General features: G+C 35.4%; 1 protein-coding gene and 1 long non-coding RNA gene across 20 annotated transcripts in view; one reads left to right on the forward strand and one right to left on the reverse strand.

The window, feature by feature from the left end:
• dot1l (DOT1-like histone H3K79 methyltransferase) overlaps window positions 1-18,711 on the reverse strand; it is a 61,362-nt gene that overhangs the window by 30,517 nt on the left and 12,134 nt on the right. For 11 of the 19 annotated variants that reach the window (XR_015521939.1, XR_015521938.1, XR_015521937.1 and 8 more), the window contains exons 2-16: window positions 12,795-12,838; window positions 12,083-12,157; window positions 11,894-11,957; window positions 10,569-10,797; window positions 9,133-9,227; window positions 8,989-9,051; window positions 8,850-8,905; window positions 8,653-8,732; window positions 8,286-8,354; window positions 5,530-5,636; window positions 5,301-5,342; window positions 5,105-5,197; window positions 2,770-2,998; window positions 2,263-2,376; window positions 1,841-1,932 (exon numbers count right to left, since the gene is read on the reverse strand). Coding sequence is in view for 10 of the 19 variants with exons in the window: in XM_087304283.1 (XP_087160409.1) it covers window positions 1,841-1,932; window positions 2,263-2,376; window positions 2,770-2,998; window positions 5,105-5,197; window positions 5,301-5,342; window positions 5,530-5,636; window positions 8,286-8,354; window positions 8,653-8,732; window positions 8,850-8,905; window positions 8,989-9,051; window positions 9,133-9,227; window positions 10,569-10,797; window positions 11,894-11,957; window positions 12,083-12,157; window positions 12,795-12,838 (1,452 nt within the window). In the remaining 9 variants the exon portion in view is untranslated. The remainder of the gene's footprint in view (window positions 1-1,840; window positions 1,933-2,262; window positions 2,377-2,769; window positions 2,999-5,104; window positions 5,198-5,300; window positions 5,343-5,529; window positions 5,637-8,285; window positions 8,355-8,652; window positions 8,733-8,849; window positions 8,906-8,988; window positions 9,052-9,132; window positions 9,228-10,568; window positions 10,798-11,893; window positions 11,958-12,082; window positions 12,158-12,794; window positions 12,839-18,711) is intronic. The other 8 variants (XR_015521943.1, XR_015521942.1, XR_015521944.1 and 5 more) reach the window with 1 other exon arrangement.
• The window catches only part of LOC141380320 (uncharacterized), a 371,569-nt gene continuing 359,559 nt past the window's right edge, over window positions 6,702-18,711 (forward strand). Inside the window, exon 1 of the long non-coding RNA XR_015521956.1 lies at window positions 6,702-11,148. This is a non-coding gene — a long non-coding RNA (uncharacterized LOC141380320). The remainder of the gene's footprint in view (window positions 11,149-18,711) is intronic.

Consider the following 18,711-nt stretch of genomic DNA (forward strand, 5'->3'; position numbering starts at 1 on the left):
ACAAAGCATAAAATTAGGGCACCAGTATATTGTAAACTGATACAGTATATTGTAAACTGATACAGTATATTGTAAAGTGATAGGTTCAAATACTCTTTTCTAGTTGTCAATGAAATAATTTGTTCCCTAATTATAGTATAGCCAAGAATTATTGGTCATCTGGTTCGCCCTATGTTCAGGCATGGGCGGATCATAAATATGCCTGTACAGGCGTAACTGTTTCAGACAAAATCTCTTCAAAGTGTTTCATATTCAACTCAAATCAACTGTTCGCTCAAAATTTAATGCGCTCCACCAGGCGAAATCTTGTCGCGCACACCCAAAGCAAACCTTCCCAAACACGCAATGGCACAGTCGCCATGCACACTCAAGCGAATATGTAAAGTATAAACCAGCCTTTACAGTCTTTGATATGTTACCAATTACAGAAAAACTACACAACATACATTTAGTCCTTATCTGCATTCAAAAACAACATGAAATATACTATCAGTGCAAACCTCTCATCTGCATCTTTAATCTTAACGTTAGCATCTTGTTAGAAAGTAATTCCTTCATTTCGAGTTCATAATAGTCCAAAAGGTGATGATAATGGGTAAACATGGCAGTTTGTTCAAGTTTTAGGTTGCTGAAAGAATCATTTGCTCCTTTGTTATTTCGGGCTTCTCCTTTGTTTTTTTCACACAGCACTCACGAGTTTGTCCATTGTCCAAGGATCGGTTGTTAGAAGCACTTCAATAATCACGCGCACGTTATTATCATAAGCTCAAAAAGTTTGTTATTTCAAGTACAGGCGTGCGGTGAGTGATCGGTTGTGCTTGTAGACCCCCTTGTAAACAACAACAGAGTACAGGGTAGATTCTGCGCTTGTTCTTGGCTTTGTGGCTCATCATTAAGACGACAAGGTTTGTTTGAGCTCACTCGCTATTAAATGTATATATTATTATTGTGTAATGTCTCAGCTGTGTTTTTAAAAATGACGCTTCCTTTGTTTAATTCTCCTGCTTGTGCAAGTTCTACTAACATTTCTTTGTAAACCAATAGCAATCAGCTGTGCATCTAGCTCCACTTTTGTTGTGCTAGGTACCCTTTGCGAAGGGTACCCTAAAAGTGGTATGGTACAATTTGCTTTTTGGTACATTTTGACAGTGGAAACAACTATAAAAGCTCAACGAACCATACCGTACACTCGGTAGAAACAGGCCATTAGTCACTAAACATTTTTAAAAATATTTTACAAAAAATTATACATTTTTAAATAGATTTTGTATATTTTCTGTTTCTCTTGATTTTTCCCCTTTTGCAAACTCATTAATAATTTTCCCTGTCATATAAATTCAAACGTACTCATTTTTTTTACCATTATTGTAAGTTTTCTTGTTAGATTAGTTCCAGTTTTGGCTTCAGTACTGTCTAAACTAATGTATATGAACAAATATTTGTGCCTGTATAAAAAAAAACAAAACAAAAAAAAAAACACATATATTTAATAAAAAAAGCAATTCTGCTAAAAAAAGATCATTACATAGAAAAGTTTACAATGTATTATTACAATTTTTAGATTTACAAATAATTAAATATTCAAAAAAAAAAAAAAAAAAGAAAGAAATCGCCACATTATATTATTGGAATAAACGTTCCATTCCAAACTAAAACGCACAAATAAATGACAAAAATATTTCAATATATATAAAATGTATTTAAATTATACGATTCACAACTAAACGAAAGTTATATAACATTGTTATGGCATTAACAATAACAATAACATTTTTTAATGGTGTTATTAACTTTATTAGATTTTAACGAATATCAACACACAAAGAAGAGACAGCTTTACCTTCTCCTGCTCAAGCGATTGCTGCAGGTTGGTGCGGTACTGTGGCGTCTTCATGTAGGCCATGAAGTGCAGGTACTGGACTTTGATGTTATCTACAGCACAAGTGACACACTTTATATGTACTGACTGATCAAAAATATAACTAGAACAGATAGACTTATGAAACAGAGCTGCTGGCGTTCAGTTTAACCAAGAAAAACTTTACTCAAATTTACTCATTTAGTCTCAGCTGATTACATCTCATTTTTCTATTAAACACAAAAGACAGTTTGAAACATGCTGGAAACTGGTAGTCATTTTCTTACAGAGTAGAAAAAAAATATTATAGAAGTCAATGATGCTGAACTTCCAACATCATCTTTTGTGTTCAACAGAAGTAAGAAACTAGCAGCTTCATTTTTTTTACTATCCAGTGAACTCACCCAGTAGCGTCTGCAGGCCAGGTGGAGTGGGAGCCATGAGGAGCTGGCTGGATGTGTAATGCTGCACTTTGGGAGGTAGCTGATAGAACGGACTCTGAGGTGACCGGTATGGTTCTGTGGATTGAGACAGACCACAAACGTCAAAGGTTGTATTTGTAAATCACGTTGAGCAACAGAAATTATTCATTTAAAGAAACACTCCACTTTTTAATATTTTAAGAAAAACAGGTACATTTAACAAGCCCTCAAGAGTTAAACTGCGGAGTTTTAGCATTTGTGTATCCATTCAGTTGATCTCTGGTTCTGCAGGAGCACTATTAGCTAAACTTAGCATAGGGCTGGGCAATATGGCCTTTAAAAAAAAAAAAAAAAAAAAAAAAACTTACAATTTTTTTCTTCAACAAAAACTCAATATATGATTTATATGAGACGTTAAAGTGAGAAGTTAAAGGTTATCAAGCATATCATAATCATATAATTACACAATATAACAATAGAGGGTCTCACCCTGAGCAGGGGCCGCTGAGAGGGTCTTGGCATGCAGCAGGTCGAGGGCGCTCTGGCTCTTCTTGTTCTTGCGCTCGGCTGCAGTTGCAGCTGGTGCCTTCTTGGGTCGCCCGCGCTTCCTGTTGCCAAGCTTGCGGCCCCTGGTCAGAATTTTGGCCCGGCGGGGTTTGGGTGACGGCTTCACGGGGACAACTGGCTCCTCTTCACCACCCGAATCATGCTGCGCCTGCTGAGATAAAGAGAGGTCTAGTTCATAGATGTAAGCAAATAAAGACTTTATCTTTGAAATATATTCATAATTAGATGGAATATGCTAATAAATAGATGAGTTTAAAAATGTACAAACATATGCACAAAAATAATTTAGTAAACGAGAGATCTTTAAAATAGCTCATAAATATATAATTTTGAAAATGCATTCAGAAATTTAGAAATCTAAAATAACTTTTAAAAATAATAAACATTGAGTTTTAATTGTATAAATTGACAGAGCTGAAATACAAAAATATCTAAATTATAAACTGTATTATTATTTTAAAAAAATGCAGATTTATTTTTAAGTGTAACAAAAAGATAAATTGAAAAGAATGTGTATTAATCAAGCAATAGATCATTTACGAATTTTATTAAATACATAAGTATGGAAAAATTAAATTGATATATATGAATATATGAAATAGTACAATAGATGAATTATAAAACAAATAAGTGAAATCATAAAAAATATTTATCATTAAATTATTATAAATAAAATGTTTCAACTGCATGTTCAAATTAAAAATGAATAAATTAATGATTTAAAAAAAATGCGAACATAGAAACCAAAAAATTCATAAAAGGATAGATAAATATATAATTAAGGTAGATAAAACTATTAGATTTAAATTATAAAAAATAAAGTTGAATAGATATTTAAATGTATCACTTATTTTTTATGTTTTATTCAAACAATTAATTTTACTTCAAGTACATAATTACAAGATGTGTAAAATATGAAAATATGTATTGCATACATTTAAAATGAATGAATGAATGAATGAATGAATGAACTATCCTTAATTAAACTATGACTTTACTATGCAATTGTGAATAAATGAATGAATGAATAAACGAATAAACGAACTATGCACAAATGAACCATGACTACTGAGCAGCTGTGAATGAATGAATAATCTATGCATAAATTAACTATGACTTTACTATGCAGCTGTGAATAAATGAATGAATAAACTATGCATAAAAACTATGATTTTACTATGCAGTTGTGAATGAATGAATGAAAGAATGAACAAAGTATGGATGCTGAACAATGATTTTACCATGCAGTTGTGAACGAATAAACTATGCATCAATGAACTATGATTTTACTATGCAGTTGTGAATAAATGAACAAATAAACTATGGATGCTGAACTATGATTTTACCTTGCAGTTGTAAATGAATGAGTGAATGAATTAACTATTCATCAATGAACTGATTTTACTATGCAGTTGTGAATGAATGACCTGTGCATAAATAAACTATGATTTTACTGTGCAGTTGTGAATGAACAAATAAACTATGGATGCTGAACTATGATTTTACCTTGCAGTTGTAAATGAATGAGTGAATGAATTAACTATCCATTAATGAACTGATTTTACTATGCAGTTGTGAATGAATGACCTGTGCATAACTGAACTATGATTTTACTGTGCAGTTGTGAATGAATGAGAGAATGAATTAACCATCCATAAATGAACTACGACTTTATTATGCAGTTATGAATGAATAAATGAAAGAAAGAATAAATGAACAAACTATAGATGTTGAACTATGATTTTACTATCCAGTTGTGAATGAATGAATGAACTATGGACGCTGAACAATGACTTTACAATGTAGATGTGAATGATGAATGAATAAACTTTGCATAAAAGAACTATGATTTGAATGAAGGATTGAATGAATGAATTAACTAACTATCCATAAATGATTTATGATTGTACTATGCGATTGTGAATGAATGAATTAATAAATGAATGAATCAGCGAATGAATGAACTGACGATCCATAAATGAACTGATTTTACTATGCAGTTGGGAATGAATGCATTATGCATAAACGAACTATGATTTTTCTATCCAGTTGTGAATGAATGAACTATGCATAAGCTATGATTTTACTATGCAGTCGTGAATGAATGATTGAACGAACAAACTATTCACAAATAACCAATGATTTTACCATGCAGTTGTGTGAATGAATGAACAAGTGAATGAATTAATGAACTATCCATAAACAAACTATGATTTTACTCTGCAGATGTGAATGAATGATTGTCCTGCAGGTCTACCTTGTGCTCTTTAGGCTTGGTCGGGGTGGTGGTGTTGCTCTTGTTCTCTTTACTGTCCTTCTGTGGGCGCCTTCTGGCAACCTCCTGTTCCTCCTGGAACCAAAAACACACCGCATGTGTTGTGGGAAGAGAATTAGCTTCACATTTTGTCCAAAAACTCATGAACAACATCGTAGATCAAACAGAAAAGGCTTACCCTGAGTTTAGGATTTTTGAGACTAGAAAAATAGTTTTCAAGCTGCAAATAGAAAGTATTTAGTCAGATTTGTGTAAATACTCAAACATGTGAAATTCAGTGTTTCACAAAAACATAAAGGCCTGTCTAACATCATTTGCCTAGCAATAAGGGCTAATGCAAATTAGACTTCCACTGTACACCAAGAGGAACAACAAAAGCAGCTTGTCACGAATGAAAGCACACTTACTATGGTGCGGTCTATTGTATGCAGATAGTACGAGACTGGCTTCCCTGTCCAGGACACCGAACCCCTCAGAGGGGACAGCTCCACAACTCGCATTATTGTGCCAATATCTGCATGAAGAAAAAGCCTGTTACATATAGGCATCAAATGTAAAGACAAGATCACATTTACTCCTTTTACAAGTAAGCTCCAGTCTCTCAATGAGGTTGAGAATTTTGCTTAAAGAGTGAAAGGCTTTTCATATGGACTTTCTGATTGGTTCAGGATTCATCATTTATTATTTAGATTTTATTTCCAGCTAAAGCTTTTTCTTAAGCGAATTGGGCAATTTCACAATAAATAATGTTTTGTTTTTTTTGGAGAGCAAACAAGTAGACCAGTAGGTTGTACTATGCAAACTTCATTTTGAGTTGAAGTTATGTGAATTTGGCAATTTAAGAACAGATCATTTTTCAACACAAATTTGGCGAGCCTACCAGGAGAAAAGGTGAATAATTTTACTATGAAGATTTCATTTTTGGTTGAAGCTTATTTTTCCCCCAATAAATTTGGCAAATTCCCAATAGTGAATGTAGTTTTTTGATTTGGTGAGTCAACCAGTAAGTTTTACTGTGCAAATTTCATTTAGGGGTTGAAGCTTTATGTGAATTTGACAATTTACCAACAGAATTTTTTTTATTTATTTTTTTTTCACTAAATTGGCGGGCCAACCAGGAGAAATTAGAATTTAAAAAAAAGTGAATTATTTAACTATGAAGACTTGAAGTTTTAATGTGAATTTAGCAATTTACCAATAAAAATTAAGATTTTTTTTTTTACACAAAATTGGTGAGCCACCAGGATCAATGAGAAATTATGTAAATTGGGCAATTTACCCACAGAGAATTTATTTTTATTTTTTATAAAATTTGCCTAGAAAAAACAAACTGTAGAAATGAGAATTTTGAAACGATGAATGACTTTATTATGCAGATGTAATTTTGGGTTGAAGTTTTTTTAATGTGTATTTGGCGATTTACCAACAAAGCATTTTTTACGCAAATTTGCCAAGCCAACCAGTAGAAATGAGAATTTTGAAAAGATTAACGATTTTACTATGCACATTTCATTTTGGGTTGAAGTTTTAATGTAAAGCTGGCTATTTACAGACACATTTTTTTTTTTTTTTTGGTTTTGGGCCATAGCCATACCATCGTGCAGCCCCAAGACCGGTTACTTCTGCGTTAAGGGATCGGCATATCCCACGGCACATGCAATGCAGGTAGCCGTGCATTTATACCTCTGCATGCTGTGTGTGTTGCTCTGCAATAACACTCCAGAAATGGTAGCTGGCAGTAGGTGTTTATGTTTCTCTGTGTCGAGTTTCTTCACTGGTGTTTTATTTTTTCTGAACACTACTTTAATGTACAAGTGGCTCAAACTCTAAATCGGCGGACGTGCAACAACTTTAATACTAAGGTAAACACAAAACAATAATTTCCATCCGGAGCTCCTTCACGGGACTTCACATTTGTAAACACTCGCTGCATCGGTTCTCACGGTGCTCACGCAGTTCTCACCTCCTCCCACAATTGTCAGCGCTACCAAGTCATGCAATCACAGATCTTGCGTTACACGTTGTTGCGACGTGTAGTTACATTTTTTGAGAGTTGGGCATCAGCGTCATCGACAGCTATGGTGAGGGCTATGCGACCATACGTAGGCTGCTTGTGTGAGTGCACTTGACACAAAAGTATGAATCAGCCTTAATCAGGGCTAATGCCCCAGTATAGTAAAAGGGACACTATACTGTCAGTGACCGCCGTCTTTCAGATGAGACATTAAACTGAGGTCCTGACTCTCAGTGGTCATTAAAAATCCCATGCCTCTTTTCGCAAAGAGTAGGGGTGTAGCCCCAGGGTCCTGGCCTAATTCCCTCCATTGGCCCTTACCGATCATGGCCTCCCAATCATCCCCATCCACCGAATTGGCTCTATCACTGTCTCTCCACTCCATCTATAGCTGCTGTGTGGTCAGCGCACTGGCGCCGTTGTCTTATGGTTGCCGTCACATCATCCAAGTGGATGCTGCACACTGAAGGTGGTGTGGAGAGACTGCGCTCATGATTGTGAAGCGCTTTGGGTGTATGGCCAAACACGATAAATGCGATATATAAATACACATTACACATTTACACAAAATTGGTGAGCCAACCAGTAGAAATTGTTAAAGGGTGAATAATTTTATTTTGCAGATTTAATCTAAAGCTAGACTTTTCAGGTGAATTTAGGACAGTGACCAAGAGGATATAGAAATTGTAAGGATGATAGACTTCTCCAGTTTTCAGTATTTACATAAATTAACAGAACTAACAGAAATTGAATAGGTTGTGTAAGGTTGAAAGTTTCACACTTAAGACTTCAGATTAGGTCCAATAGTTTACTTTAAAATGATGAAAATATACAACATTTTGGTTTACATTTCACATAAACTTTTGCATTGATAAAGATCTGAGGATAAGTTGTAAACGTGAAGGTTTTTTATGCCGATTTCCCAAACATTATATGCACAAATCTGTTTGGTATGAAAGTGTGTTACAAGTTATACATCAGGAATTGCTTCGCTTTTGACATTTTTTTTTCTCAAGGAAGCGGTGCCTTACAATGCATCACCGTTTAACCACCAAAGTACCAAAAACATGATAGCAATTGTACTTTATTTTTACATTGTGTAATCATTTTGTAGTAAAAACCTAATGTGACCTAATGTTTCATACTCACCACTCAAGTTTCGGCTGTTTATTCTGAAGTTAAGAGGTGCAAATGGTTTAGAGGAAACAATTTTTCCACCTACAAGGTAGGAGAATGAAATTGAGCCAGGAAACAAAGCAGAAAAAATTAACCCATATAGATCATCTCCTTGACATCTGCAGGTCAATACAAGCAAGTCTGACTGGAGCCAAAGGTCAAGAATGACATGTTGACACAGGTGCCTTTAAGCTCCACCAACACAGATCCCTTTCTCTTTCAAATGTAAACAGAAAAGTACCTTTCAGTTTAAGTTAGAAGTGACTGAAATACTCTAACGTGATGCTTAAATAAAACTAGTGTGCATCCATACTGTAATATCAAATTCAACTCCACGAACCTTCCTTCATGTTGGCGAATCGTTCCTTCAACTGGTGGTCCACCTCAGGACCAAAGGCAAAGTTATTCACAAAAATAACACTGCAAAAGAACACATCATACTACAGACTTACACAAGACATATGCACACATGCGAGCAAAAGAGCAAAACAAGATTATTAAAGCTTGTAAATCTTACTAGCCTGTATTTGATCATACCTTGTACTGGCTATTCGTTCCTTCCATTCTTCTGAAAGGAAATCTCCCCTTTCCAGCTGCCCAAATGACATCAGTATTGATATATTTCATCCCATAAGCCACAATGAGTTTAGAATAAACAAAAATTGAACAAGCTCACCGTGTACTCGCCATGTTTTTTGCCATACCACTTCATCCACCTCTTAAACTCTTTGTCCATTGACTGTAAAGACATTCAGATGTAAAGATTAAATGTAAAACGTCCACTTTTTTGGGCTATTTAAGGAGTATTTTATGTATGTACTTCTGCATAGGTAGCTGGAATGTCTGCTTTCTCCACGCCATAGTAGTGTTTACAATTGGTGGCCGCAGCAACTTGCAGGACCACCTGACCGACCCCTGCAAAGGAGGAGATGAAAGCTGTACATTAAATTTGAAGATGTATGTATCATGGATTTTAAGATCATGTTAAGAGTTCTGAGATGCACTTCAGTTGAAAAATATGTTCAGACAGAAATAATAATAAAAACGGAAATGATTAATGATTTCTTGTGTTGCCTGGTACCAATTGATCCACGGACCGATACCGGTCCAGGACTTGATGTTTTTTTTATTTATTAATTAATTAATTGTTTTTATTTGCCGTTGCATTTCTATTGTACTTCACCCCTAAAGGCCCATTTATAATAAATTGTAGTAGCCAAATTTGCTGATGCATTTTACAATCCACAACTGCATTTCTTTTTTACTTGTCGTTATTTTTATTATTTTGCTTTTTTTGAGTTTTTGCTGTACTTTCCAATTATGTGTAAATTAACGTCCATTAAGATTAACTTTGGTCTTGATTCAGCCATTGTATTTTTTGATTTTATTTCCATTTTCTGAATTGCACTAACCGTAGTACAAACTGGGGCTGGGCACTAAAATCTGTATAGATATTTATTGTCCGAACACCAATGTCAATATCGAAAAAAAAAAAAAAGATTCGGTATGAAGTTTTGTTATGCAGGCTATAGTTTGATTAAAATGTGGCTGCTGAGCGTATGGAAGCGTATGGAAGCGATGCGCACACATGACGCCTGACGTGCGCGCATTTTCTAGCCGCACCTTGTTGAAACATATCCATTGTAAATGCTCCAGGAAACCATGTGTGCGCGCTTGTCATTTTAGGTCAAAATAACAATAGATAAGAAAACGAGTGCCATGGCTAGCAGCAGTGAGAAGATTGCAAATAAAAAAAGAATGTAAGGATGTCGCTAGAGTGGCTTTTTGGTTTCTTTTCTTGTGCATCCTAACCACTAGCTCCCCATCTGAATGCAGTATGTATTTGAATAATGATGGTTAGTTCCTTTACATGAAAGCTCCAATTTGACTGTCATAATTTACAGAGTTTGTTTACAGAGTGAATTTTACAGAGGTTTATTGCATCATTATTATTGACACCTCACAGATGTTTATCTACCCTAAAGTGTTTGTTAGATTTTATTTATCAAGTTTAAGAGTCTATTTAATGATTATGTTTAATTTAGAGAAAATAGATCAGTTATTTTGTTTACTTTTTTTTGACTATTAAAATTATTTGCCTTAGTAATGTTGCTAAATGAAAACAAAGTGTTTAAAAAAATTTTAAATCCTATTATTCCTTAAATATCGAATGATATAAAATATGGTTTTATATCATATATACATTTTTTTATTGCCCAGCACTAGTACAAACGTTCACAAAGTGATGTTACTGACCACTGCCCAGATCCACAAAGGTGTCTTCCTCCATCATCTCCATCTCGTCGATGATTTGAGCCACCAGGTCGAAGGAGGTCTCTCCGTATACCTCTGGAGAAAATGGCTCGTAGTTGTTGAGTTTTTCCGGGTCGGTGACAGAGTGGTTGTAGACCTGCTGCAGGATGTGACGCAGCAGGCCATTGGAAGGCCGCTTGTTCAGTTTCATAGGCTGGGTGGTCCCTTTCCACTGCACAACACACAAACACACAATTTTACATGTTATTCGAGGTAAAAACAGCAACATTTGGCATTGCGCTTCAAAGTCTGTACGAAAGCAAAATTCACAATTCTTTAGTCGAAACAATGCATGCAGGTTAATCTACTAAAATTAATGGTCTGTTTTGAAAATCTTCAATCACATTGTGAGCATTCTCTTTTATGTTTAGAGTGGCGGTTTTTCTGTTGAGGTCAGTTTGATGGCTTTAACCGCAGCTCTCTTACTGTTAAGCCGTGATCACTGCACTTTTTGCCTCATAGACTTCCATTCATACGCATGTGAATGCGACAGAGTGGAAACCCAAGCTCATGCAGTTGCAAAGTTCAACTTAAACTCGTACTTGTGGAATTTCTGACAAGAAATTTTTAATTTGGACCAATCACTCGCCTTTTTAAATATCTAATTAACTTGTTTAATTCTGCCTCTTCTCACAGCGCAATACGACAGAGTTTTACAACTCTAGTGTGACAGCAGCATTAGTCTGCTATAAGGGAATGATGCACAAATAGAAAGCCCCGCCCCTAATCAATAATACTAAACTAAATTTAAAATCTTCTAAACTTTCTGTTCATTCAGATAAAATTCACTGTTTAGCTTTAAATTTAACCGGTACTTAAAACCGATTTACCCCAATTATGGTGGTGAATTCGCCATTTCTACATTTGGGGATGTGTTTTTTTTATTCAATTCAATTCGTCTTTCTTTTTTTTTTTTCCAATTCCTTTTTATTATATTTTAAGTAACATGTACATACACATTTCCATGTGTCTATTCGTCTTTATTTCTATAGTGCTTTGACAATGTAGATTATGTCAAAGCAGCTAAACATAGAAGTTCAAGTTAATAATAATAATAATAATAATAATAGTAAAGCTCCGTATGCAGTAATTGCGCTCCAGTATGCAGTTGTTGTATTTTGGACTCAATTATTTTAACCAATTATATTACTGTTTACGTTTATCAATACACAAATGTATGAAACAATTTGTGCTTGCCCTTTTCAATTTGCATTTACAAACGCAGTTTAAAATATCATATGTTTTTTATCGCGACAGATCTGACGTACCAGTTGGTGAATGCTGTCGATGGCTCTGTTGTACTTATCACATAGTCTCTGCATACTCTCGAAGCTGCAAAAATACAAAGATGGCACTTTTAAATAAATAATAACTACTAAATAGAATAGAAAAATTAACAGTCAATGTTAATATTTATTTATTTTAAAGCTTCTTCTTTTTAAGAGAACATTTCTCACCTCTTGGTGTCATAGTCAATAAGAACGTAGTTCTCCATGGCCAGCTTAAGATCTGGGATCTCTTCACACACCCAGCTATACACACAAAAAGCAGCAGGTCATGCATTTTTATCCACATTTTCTTATATGAACTACTTTTAAAAAGGTTGCATTTGTGCAATTAAAAATTCTTAAATGGTTTCCACAATTTTGAATAACGTTTTTATTATTGATTGGAGCTTAAAATTGTATTTATCTCTGTGAATTAAAGCAGAACATTTAGCATCATTACTCCAATTTTGAGTCTCACATTCATATATGATGCATTCTCTGCTTCTAAAGAAACGTGTATTAGAACCATCACTGTTGAATTATAATCAAAAACTATTGAGTTGCATCATATTTTTTTTGGAAACTCTGTAAAAGTCCCATTCTAAAGTACCATTAAAATAAATTACTTTTGCTTATGAAGGATTAAAGCTTTCAAAAGTGAAAGATTTTTATGATCTAAAAATGGCAAATAAATTCTTAAAGTTGACTATGATCAAAGAATCCTAAAAACAATAATGTATCAGTTTCCACATCTATGAAGCAGGAACTCAACACTGATATTGTTAAAAGAATCACTATTACTTTTAGAATACCAACAATTAGTCAATAATAACAAAACTTAATCAGCAAACCACACATAATAATAATAATAATATCAAATCAAAACAGGTAATGGACTCACCGAATGGTTTCGATGATTTCGTGTGCAGCATCATGATGTTTATCCTGGAGAAGGATAGAAAAGAAAAGCTCAATTATAGGCAAAGTTCATTAACATGTGGTCTGTAGTTGTACATCTCTTAGTTTCTACAACAGAAACTTGACCTCTTCAGTTGGTTCTAGGTCACGGATCACGACTGTAGCTTATTCTGCAACACACAGTGCACCTTCAAGCTGCTGGACAAGTTCATCAGGCACACGGGTTCAGATAAGTATATTAGATCACCCTGAGCCATCCCGTATGTTTAAAGTTAGTGAATGCAAAGCAAAATAATTATTTATCTCCGTTGCTTAAAATACAAAACTATTATAGAAGTAATTAAAAGTTTATATTAGCTATTTAAATATTTAATAATAATATTTAATACTATTCATCCCGCCATGGCTACATTGCAGTTTCTCATTCAAAACCTTCAGTATTTAGTTTTTTTTTTTAATAGCGGGTTATAATCGCACCAAACCATAATAAACGGTAAGTGAATTATAACAGAGCAAACTTTTCTGTAATCGTAGTAGTGCTGTGCATTATTTGTTTAACCCTTTATGGTAACATGCTGACTGACTGACACGTGAGGCTAGCTAACACTACTAAGCTTTCAGTTAAGATGAAAACAGATTCTATAACTATACTTTATTTATAGACAATGACTTTATCTTGCTGGAGTTTATGTTCATTTTATTTTACTTAAGGATGCATTAATGCCATTCTGTAGGTCATTCATAAATATTTCTTGCCAATGTAACAAATATGTGAGACATACTCATTACATAAACGCACTAAATCGCACTTGCGCAGCATATCTTTGAGGGCGTGCAAGAAGTTTTTTGCACTAACACAAAATAGGTGCACAAATAAAGAGATTCGCATGCTTGTATTACATAAATGCAATCTCGACTTGTAATACTGCGTTCACGACATTTATCATTGAAATAACGCCATAGGTAGTTGGTAGATCTGTGTAAAAGGCCTGCCACCACAGCTGGAAAAAAATCCTAAAGAAAACACTGTATTACACCACTTAAATGTTTAATGAATTTTTCTCTGTTATTTAATTACATAATGATTTTGAGTTTACAGTCTGCATGAAATCAAAATTTACAGTGTTTATTTTGCTAGCTACATTGTTAGTCTTAAGGTAAATTTCCATGCAAATTAACACACTGAAAAAAGCTTGTTTTGATAATCTTCAATCAAAGTCTGACCATTTGTTTCCACCTTTGAAGTTGCAGTTCATCTTTGATAATGAGCTGAACTCTCCTTCCTCTCTATGTAAGCTAGTATTAAATGAACAAAATATGTAGCCTAGTCCTTTCTTTTTCTTCTTTGGAGAAGAGAGAAGACTAAAATATCACTGCTTGAACTGACTCAAAAATGTTCTTAGTTTTTTTTTTTTTGTTACGGATTGGCATCAAACTCAGTGTGCAAGGTTTGTTTACCTGATCATTTTTTTTGCATATGAATACGAAATAATTTTCTGAACTTAAGTGTACAAAGTAGGGATGTAACGGTATTGTAAATAACATCATACCGCAATAGCAATTTTTTTCAATATTACCGTAGTTGCATGACTCGATAAAACTATAGCTCTTCTGAGAAAATTTGCTCAGGCGAATGAAGCGAACGGGTGGTAGCGGAAACTACAATTCCCATCAGCCCAGGCGTGGCCATCATCCTTTGCAGTCTGTTGTCGCTACAGATCCAGTAATGCGGAAATGGAGTGTGCTGCAATTAGCGGAGATGAAAAAGAGCTGGAAATGATCGAACCTAAAGCGGGTTTTAAATCGGATGTGTGGAAGCATTTCGGTTTCTCTCTAAAAAGATACGGGAAAGGAGAAAAGGTGACAGACAAAAAAAAAACGGTATGCAGGCACTGCCAGACTGTGGTGAAATACAAGTTGGGGAATACGACTAATAACAGTCATGGGGACTGCAGAAACAGAGACTTGTACCGCAAAGATACCTCTATCTCACTCATACCTTGTCCTCTTGAGTGGGGGAAAGACAATGCACAACGTTACCCACTGCTGTCAACCTGGGCCAAGTCATATCTCTGTCCCAGAAACCTCTTTTTTTTCCAGAAACCTTTTTCTGTAGCAGGGGACATTGTAAATGCCCAGAGATACCAGCTTTTACTAGATTATATTTACATGATAATTTTCCTTAAAACCCATCTCTATCCAAGTGAGTGAGTGAGTTATTAAATGTTTAATGTGATGAGTTTTCAACAATACTAAATTGAAACTTTATTTTTTTACATGGTTTAAAGGGCCATGAAACCCCCTCGTTTCAGCAGGGTGTTTTCACACCTCTACTTTGGAAAAAGTCAGAAAAGTGGGCATGTCCAGCTCTGTTTAGGGGGGAGTGTCGGAGGAAGAAAAGAGGCTTGGTGTGGGAGTGTCTATTTGGGCGCGCTGAATTTCAGAGTCAAAACACACAACCACAGCGGACAATGTGACTGTTTACATGGACATCTGTAGTCGAATTATCGCGTCGCGTACACTGTTAATCCACACACGTTGCCAGCTGCGCTCTCACAAAGAGAAAATGAAAACAAAACTTAACTGCAGCAAACTATAAAAGCAACACTTCACGCTTGTTTTGCCAATACAATGTGGCGTCTCTGCCGTCTACACTCTGACAGTAATGAATATTAATGAAGTTGCACAATAGAGCGCGCTGATTGGTTTGAACCAAGCCTTACTCATGCATTAATGCATCGCACTGTAAGACGTAATAAGACACACTCTGGCACAGACGCCCAGTCTGCACGCTGGAATACAACGTTATTATGTCATGGCCGTGACGCAACTTCAAAAATTCGTTTCAAACCGGAAGTACGAATTTGCTTGAAATAACGCAAAAACAACCAATTTACACTTTTTAGTGAAATATAGGTGTCTTAATAGTGTTTTAAACAGCTCAAAAAATGTGTTTTAGTGTTTCGTGACCCTTTAATAATTTTTTGTAATTAAAATTGAAAAATTGAAGTTCCCGTTTCGAAGCTTACAGATAGATGGCTAATTTGTATGTCATTGACACTTTTGGCACTTTTTTGGAGTATTTTCATTAGTTTTGTTTTTCCTGTAAATGATTCAATAAATACTGTACCGTGCCATTCATGACAAGGTATTACCGTACCGTGAAATTCTGATACCGTTACATCCGTAATACAAAGACAATTAGCTTGTTATAAGAGGATGACCCACCCCCAAGTACATTAAAATACTCAAAAAGTAGTCTCAGCAACTTCCTGTTCATGCAGACTTTACTTTTATTTCGATTCTGTTCAAACCATTTCAGTACTTCAACTTCTGCGAGCTACACAAACATTAGCAAAATGCAACAAGGACATAGAGTTTAAAATGGGAAGTGTGTGCACAACAAACTGGTTAAATATAATTGATCATTCTCACAATACATGTCATAAAGTTCAATAACTGATTCAAAAAAACTGTTCGTATTTAGTGATGGCCCTATCTCTGTCGTTCTTGATAAGATTTTATTTAGCTTCAGTTCAGTTTTAATTTGATGTTTGATTTCAGATTACTGTGGCTCTATTTCAACTACAGAAATATGTTTACAATAAACATAATATGCTCACATTTCACAACAAGATTTCATTAGTTCATCTATTTACTAAAATCAACTAATAACAAACATCAGTTGTACAGCATGTACTACTGCTAGTTCAACATTTACCATTGCATTTTTAGAATCAAAATTAATTCTTGTTAGCATTAGATGTTGAACAGAGTTAATAAACTAACAACTTTATTTTCATTAAATAAAGTTATTATCATTAAAATCATTAACAAACATTCTGTATTGACCTTGTTCTTTACCCATGAGTGGGCGCCACCATTGGAATTTTTTTGGCTCGACACTTCCGCTCTCGTTCACTTCCATTCATTTTTTACAGATTAAAAATCCCTTATTATTAAATTATTCTTCTTTTAATGTATAGTCATGAACACACTTGCTTGTAGAGCAAGTATTTTGCCAGTTTTCTGCCTTTTGTTATTCCTTGTCATTTCTCCCAGGAAACATTGAATCGGAAGTTCTAAAATAACTGCAAAAATGAGCACACTTCTGCATTGAAGAATAAGGTCAATCAATATTGTAATTAATGTATTGATTATGTTAGTAAATAAATCCGCTTATTAAGTCATGACGTATGAAATTCAGTTTTCAGGTACAAGCCGTTACTCATCGGAATTAAGAAAATATTCATTTGACTCCTTTTTAGTCATATCACACATTAAAGTCATTTTTTAAAAATAAAGTAATGGTACACACGCATCACAGACGCCAATATTTTAACAATTTATTAAAGATTAATCACTTTATATATAGCGAACGTGATTTTCAAAAGTATTACAACGCTTTGTAAAGATTTATTGATACCATTTGCTGGGTCTCCCCATACAGTTTGATATAGTGCTTAGACCTGGAAGCCGGTTCGCATGACGTCACACTTAACAAGCGAATACATTAACTAACCTTATTCCACCTTTTTGTTACATGTTACCCATAATAAAATACAACTTTTGTAAGTAATTTCAATAATTGAACAATAACACTTTTTCATATAAATACAAAAAAAGGTGTTAAATTCCACATACTTCAATTTGGTGTAAAACAAAACAAAGGTTTGTACACCCCCACACATGTTGCACTGGCCCTTTAATAGATCTAATCTCAATAGGAATAATAGCCGAGGTTAATTAACCGCATATTGTGCGTAACATGTGAAATGACCCTGCTGAACTGGCTCAGCCTTGCCGCTGGAGCTCCACCACTGCCTGACCCAGTGACCCACTTTCCGTCAACAGCGTCCTGAGAAGCCCTTTGGCTGCCTGAGTGTGCCGCTGCTGGGCTCCGCTGCCTCGCTAGGCTCCACCTAGCCGTTTTCCCGCTCATCTGTATACGCACACGGGTCTCGTGCTCTTCCTCCCGCCTCTACAGCAGCTCTGGGGCGGTAAAACGGATATAATGCTTCCACAGTCTAAGGCGAACAAGGCCACTTATTTAAAAACGAGCCACGGCTGACTTTCACAATTGGGTTCAACGCAAATGCTAAGACAGATGGCAGAGTGTGTATGTGTGTGACACGTTAGCACATGGTAAAGGGAGGGTGGAAGTGTGTGTATGGGGTGTTCCTGTGCACAGCAACACCAGCGCCGTGGCTAAAAATATCCAAAGGAAAAAGGAGGGGAGTGAAAAATAAAAAAAGTACGACAGATCTGGTCACGAGCAGTCTCGAAAGCACACAAACGGATTCTTGGTTCACACCCCTGAATGTGACTCACGACTATGTGATTCCCTCAATGTTCTTTTGGGATGGGGCGGAAAAACGCCACACCTTTGTGAGTCCAATTATAAAGAATTTGGGAAGGAAACAGTGTTCATGTGGAAGCACTTACAGGCAACTTGAGTCTTCAGATATGGTTGTAAATGTGGTTGTAGCTTGGAGAAGTGTAGCAGAGAGAAAACTGAGGCTCAGTGTTTGATAAAAACACCCTCGGCTTTCTCTCACCCCAGGTGAGTGGGATGCTTTTGTTCAGAGCACAATGTGAAGCCGTGAGGCAAAATGGCACGCTTGTTGGACGAGGAGCTGGCAATAGCCAATATGACAGAGGGAGAGGATAAAAATCATTTGGCCGAGTCTCTAAAAAACAGGATGAGCCTTCTGCCCCTCAGTCATCATGTTTAAAAGCAAATAATATGTTCATATTATCATCTCAATGTTTCTGCAACTAAATGAACAGGCTGTCATCACAATGTAATAAATGCTGGGTTCCATCATTGTGTCATAGCATTCATCTTGTCCCAAATTGATTATTAATATATGGCCCGTTTCCACTGGGTGGTACAGTAC

Source organism: Danio rerio, chromosome 22 (genome assembly GCF_052040795.2).
Source record: "Danio rerio strain M-AB ecotype USA chromosome 22, GRCz13ab, whole genome shotgun sequence".
Taxonomy (NCBI): domain Eukaryota; kingdom Metazoa; phylum Chordata; class Actinopteri; order Cypriniformes; family Danionidae; genus Danio; species Danio rerio.